The sequence below is a fragment of the Schistocerca serialis genome, chromosome 5 (assembly GCF_023864345.2).
Source record: "Schistocerca serialis cubense isolate TAMUIC-IGC-003099 chromosome 5, iqSchSeri2.2, whole genome shotgun sequence".
Taxonomy (NCBI): Eukaryota; Metazoa; Arthropoda; class Insecta; order Orthoptera; family Acrididae; genus Schistocerca; species Schistocerca serialis.
Window position 1 is genome coordinate 97,337,783 of NC_064642.1, and position 6,000 is coordinate 97,343,782.

Below are 6,000 nucleotides of genomic sequence, written 5' to 3' on the forward strand. Positions count from 1 at the left end.
GAGTGGAATGCAGTTGTAGGGGAAGGAGTAGAATAAAATGTTACTGGAGAATATGGGCTTGGAACAAAGAATGGGAGAGGAGAACAACTAATTGAGTTTCGTTACAAATTTCAGATAGTAATAGAGAGAATGATCTCTTCAAGAATCACTAGGGGAGGTGGTATACTTGGAAAAGGCTGGGTGATATGGGAAGACTTCAGTTAGATTACATCATAGTCAGAGGCAGATTCTGTAGTCAGATATTGGATTGTAAGGCATACCTAGGAGGCGATATAGACACAGATCACAATGTAGTAGTGATGAAGAGTAGGCTGAAGTTAAAGACATTAATCAGGAAGAATCAATACACAAAGAAGTGGGATGTGGTAGTATTAAGGAATCAGTTCTTTAAGGCTATAGATACACCAGTAATGAATAGCTCAGTAGCACTACAGTTTAAGAGGAATGGAAATCTCAAAGGACAATCACAGAAGTTGGAAAGAAAAACACAGGTACAAAGAAGGTAACTTGAGGTAACCATGGATACAGAAGAAATACTTCAGTTGACCGATGAAAGCAGAAAGTACAAAAATGTTCAGGGAAATTCAGGAACACAAAAATACAAATCACTGAGAAATGAAATAAATAGGAAGTGCAGGGAAGCTAAGATGAAATGGCTGCATGAAAAGTGTGAAGAAATTGAAAAAGAAATCATTGTCAGAAGTACTGACTCAGCAAATAGGAAAGTCAAAAAAACTATCAGTGACATTATAAGCAAGGGTGCTAATATTAAAGAGTGCAACAGAAATTCCACTGTTAAATGCTGAGGAGAGAGTGAATAGGTGGGAAGAGTACATTTAAGGCCTCTGTGCAGGGGAAGCTTTGTCTGACATTATAGAAGCAAAAACAGGAATCAATTTAGAAGAGAATTGGCATCCAGTATTGGATTTAAGTGAGCTTTGGAGGATTTAGAATCGAGTGAAGCAGAAAGGATAGATAACATTCCCTCAGAATTTCTAAAATCATTGAGGAAAGTGGCAAAAAAAAAATAGACTGTTCATGTTGGTGAGTAGAATATACGGGTCTGGCAACATATTTTCTGACTTTGGAAAAGTATCACCCACACAATTCTGAAGACTGCAAGAGCTGACAAATACGAGATTTATTGCAAAATTAGCTTAACAGCTCATGCATACAAGTTGCTGACAATAATAATATACAGAAGAATGGAAGAGAAAATTGAGGTTGTTAGATGACAATCTACATCTACATCTACATTGATACTCCGCAAGCCACCCAACGGTGTGTGGCGGAGGGCACTTTACGTGCCACTGTCATTACCTCCCTTTCCTGTTCCAGTCGCGTATGGTTCGCGGGAAGAACGACTGTCTGAAAGCCTCCGTGCGCGCTCTAATCTCTCTAATTTTACATTCGTGATCTCCTCGGGAGGTATAAGTAGGGGGAAGCAATATATTCGATACCTCATCCAGAAACGCACCCTCTCGAAACCTGGACAGCAAGCTACACCGCGATGCAGAGCGCCTCTCTTGCAGAGTCTGCCACTTGAGTTTATTAAACATCTCCGTAACGCTATCACGGTTACCAAATAACCCGGTGACGAAACGCGCCGCTCTTCTTTGGATCTTTTCTATCTCCTCCGTCAACCCGACCTGGTACGGATCCCACACTGATGAGCAATACTCAAGTATAGGTCGAACGAGTGTTTTGTAAGCCACCTCCTTTGTTGATGGACTACATTTTCTAAGCACTCTTGGCTTTAGAAAAAGTAAAGGCATGAGGCAAGCATTTCTGACGTTGTGGTTGATAATGGAAGCAAGACTAAAGAAAAATCGAGACAATATTATGAGAAGGAAAGTTTTTTTCTAAATCGAGACATGCTCATGTGATTTGTTAACCCGGAAAAAGCGTTTGACAATGTAATATGGTACAAGATGTTAGAAATTCTGAGTAAAATAGGGGTAAGCTACAGGGAGGGGTGGGTAATATACAATGTGTATAAGAACAAAGAGGGAATGATAAGAGTGGATGACCAAGAACAAAGTGGTTGGGTTAAAAACAGTGTAAGTCAGGGATATTGTCTTTTCCCTATTGTTCAATCTGTACATCAAAGAAGTGCTATCCTAGTGGAAGTGAAGAAAAAGTACATGATCTCTTGAATGGACTGAACAATCTCATGAGTACAGAATATGAATTGAGAGTAAATCAAAGAAAGACAGAAGTCATGCCAGGTAGCAGAAATGAAAACAGCAAGAAAATTATCAGGATTGATGGTCACAAAATAGATGAAGTTTAGGACTTCTGCTACCTAGGAATCAAAATAACCAGTGATGGATGGAGCAAGGAGGACCTCAAAAACAACTAGCACTGGCAAAAGGGGCTCTCCTGACCACGAGAAGTTACTAGTATCAAACATACGCCTTAATTTGAGGAAGAAATTTCTGAGATAGTACATTTGGAACACAGCATTGTATGATAGTGAATCACTGACTGAGGGGGGAAACCAGAACAGAAGAGAAATGAAGCATTTGAGATGTGCTGCTCCAGATGAATGTTGAAAATCAGGTGGACTAATAAGGTAAGGAATAGTAGGTTCTTTGCAGAACCAGAGAGGAAAGAAATATATATATAAAACACTGAGAAGAGGGGACAGGAGGATAGGACATCTGTTACAACATGAAGGTATGACTTCCATGGTACTGGAGGGAGCTGTAGAGGGCAGAAACTGCAGAGGAAGAAAGATATTGGAATATATCCAGGAAATAATTGAGGATGTAGTTCACAAGTGCTACTCTGAGATGAAGATAGTGACAGGAGAGGAAGTCATGGTAGTAAGAAGACTGATGACTCTAAAAGATCTCACATTTGAGATAAAACAGCCACACCATATTAGGTGCAAACACAAAATTAAAATTTTACATTGAGCTAATAACGAAAAACCAGGAACACTTTGCAGGAGCTTGAATATGCCAGCATCTGAAAAAACAGCCCTCACAAATATTAAACGACCAGACAGATTTGATAAACGTGAGGTCTTTGGAAAACTTTAGTCACACTTTAAGCACCATATGAGCAAATGAACACAAATGACTGCTTTTACCCCATAATATGTAGCAGTGCTGCAGAGCTTTATTTTTTGTGTGGTAATGTCTGTTGTACAACATTGTATTTGTGATATTAATCTGAATTTTAAATTACCACATTAGCAAAATGAATACAAGTGATCATTTTTATAGATGACAAAGAAGATTATAACAGAAAGATTGTATATTTTATACAACAATAACCATTGTAATTCATTGTACTAAGGACATTTATGTAAACAATTTCAACAGATGTACATAACAAGGTTTTCGAGCAACTGCAGTTCCATTTGAGTTAATGAACACAAGGGACTACCTTTTACTGTTACGACAATGTTATGAAATCACACTATATTTAATACAGTAACAACGATTTTGCTTCATTCTAATGGTGACATTGTTGTGGGTATTTAAGTATCACACCAACTAACAAACGTGAGAGACCACTTTCACCATTGGCATAATTTTTAACAAGACCTTGATATATTTTATGCAACAATAATGAATGCATCTACATCTAAATCTACATATACATATATACTCTGCTAGCCACCAAGCGGTGTGTGGCAGAGGGCACAATTCACGCCATAGTCATATTTGAAATCTGAGTCAGTCAGGGACCATATCCAAATGGCCGAGGCAGGCTAGGTGACCATTCATCAGAAACATAAAAAATCTAGGTTCTAGTCCCTGTCTGGCACATATTTTCAACTTTCTCCATCGATATATTTCAGTGCCCAGTAGCGGCCAATCTTTATTTCCTTTGGATCATAACCTTACATGTGTTGCTAATGCTAGTCGCCCTCCAGTAACATGCACTGCCAAACCATGGTACACAGAACACTTGCCAGGTGACAGTTTCAGTGGTTGGGCATAGAATATTAGTATGCTAATAAAAGGTGGGGAGTGGTGCTGTAGACCCTAGTTTAATCTTACTTGTAGTCCAGTAGCTAGTAGCCTCTGCCACGCACTTCAGTGATTTGTAATGTAGATGTACATGTACATGTAGCAATCTACTGGCAGTGTGTACTGCATTTTACTAATGCCTACCAAAAATAGTTTAAGGCTACAATTATTGCTTCATAATTTTATGAAGTTCTGTTGATGAAAAATCTGACATTTTAATTCTGAGAAAAATATACCTTCATCATGAAACCACTGATGATACTTCATATTTATGAATTACAGAGCACTCCCATGCAGCAGCTAATCACTATCGATTGCTTTGCCATTTTCAAACTAACATCAACTGACAATTTTCCCTCAGTAATTACAGCAGAGTCAACAACAGCTTGTAGCAGTCAGTTGTCCAGCATTTCTTTTTCTTTCTTTTCTTTTTTTTACAGGTGGTAGACGCAAGGAGGTGCTGTACTAACCATGGCCTCCAGATCCATCTATTGCCCCTTCAAGACCTGCTCTAAAGCTGTACCAGGATGTTTGCAGCCTAAGGGTCTATCGCATACAATAGTCTACATGTACATGTGTATATAATCACCTTGAGCATATTTCCAAGACACTTTGATAAAAGTTATAGAACGAGTTTATGACTGAGGTCTTCAACACAAAGAATGAATATATTTTTCCTCAGAATGAAACTAGCACTAGGTAACATAGCCATCATCTAATTAGCAAATGGATATTGGCTTAAATTTTTCCACTATTTCACAGCCTGGATATGAAAATGTCCTAGGCTTTCTAAAGAATTTCATATTTTATAAAACAAAAATAATTTATGTAAGTTACAGCAACAATCCTCCATTGTATCTTGTCACTGAAAGTAGGGACTTTAATTTCGGAAATCATTTTTGTAAGAGACATATCTCAACAAAAGGGAATTTTTTCTGATAAGAGGAGTTTCGTTTACCATTTCTCTTATTCTGATCCACTATCAACTGCTTATAAGCACACATTCTTCTGCTATGTGGAGTATGTAAATACTTCCTTCTAGCATGCTGTTTTGACTGAAAATGAATAGGTTGTAAACTTTATAGTTCATCATAATGTGAGTGCAATACAGCTGCCCATAAGTGTAATATAACTGTTTATAATTTATATAACATAAATTTTAAATCATGATATAATTGAAAAAGCCATTTAATATTCGATTCACTTTATATGTACAGTAAAGTGCATTATAGAGTATGTCTTAATTTTAATGGACTGGAATATTATTTTATGAAGTAATTGTAATTTTGTATTGTTGGACAGTTATAAATATAACTTATTACTGTTGTAGTGATGGGATTAATTTAATTACTGTAAAAGCACACCAGTTGTTCTGTAAATCCTTTAGTCCACTACTGCCTTGACCATTCTGGTAAGTCATTTTCAAGTGGTTCTGAAGAATTATGCTGTAGAGAAACAACTTCCAGATGATAAAAGTACAGGTTTAGTGGATATAAAATCTTATGTTGTTTTTTTATTTTACTATCATCAGCAATGGGAAGTGGATGTTAACAGCAGACAGATTACAAATATTCCAGAAGCAGCAGCTCCTACTCCATTCTTATCAGGTCTGGACTCAAAAAGCTCAGAGAAAGTCTACGCAAATAAACACGGATATAGCTACCTCTTTTCCTAATAAGAACTAATAGTTTCATTGTACAGACAGCATCCTGTAAAATAGAAATATTTGGAACATCAGAATTTTATTTTATGATCATATGTCACCAAAAAGAGGACACAGACTAATGAGATCGATTTTCAACTAAAATTAAAAAGCAGCTATGCATAATGGCTATAATATGCAGTCCAGGTTCTTGGACAAATCAAAAACATCTTCTTTCTTGTCTGCTTACCTGTAACAACCAACAGCCTAGTTTTAAATTCCACAGTTGCAGGCAGATGATTGTTGGATACCCCATTTCATTGTTGAGGCAGCAAGGCATCTGCAGTCTGTTGAGTCTAATTTGTTGTTCAC

At 37.2% G+C, this 6,000-nt stretch overlaps 1 protein-coding gene across 1 annotated transcript in view; it reads left to right on the forward strand.

Moving 5' to 3' along the window:
- LOC126481458 (uncharacterized) overlaps window positions 1–5,779 on the forward strand; it is a 331,508-nt gene extending 325,729 nt beyond the window's left edge. Inside the window, exon 10 of the mRNA XM_050105231.1 lies at window positions 4,427–5,779. Within this exon, the coding sequence (XP_049961188.1) occupies window positions 4,427–4,455 (29 nt within the window). The 3' untranslated portion in view covers window positions 4,456–5,779. The remainder of the gene's footprint in view (window positions 1–4,426) is intronic.
- Window positions 5,780–6,000: the final 221 nt, after the last annotated feature.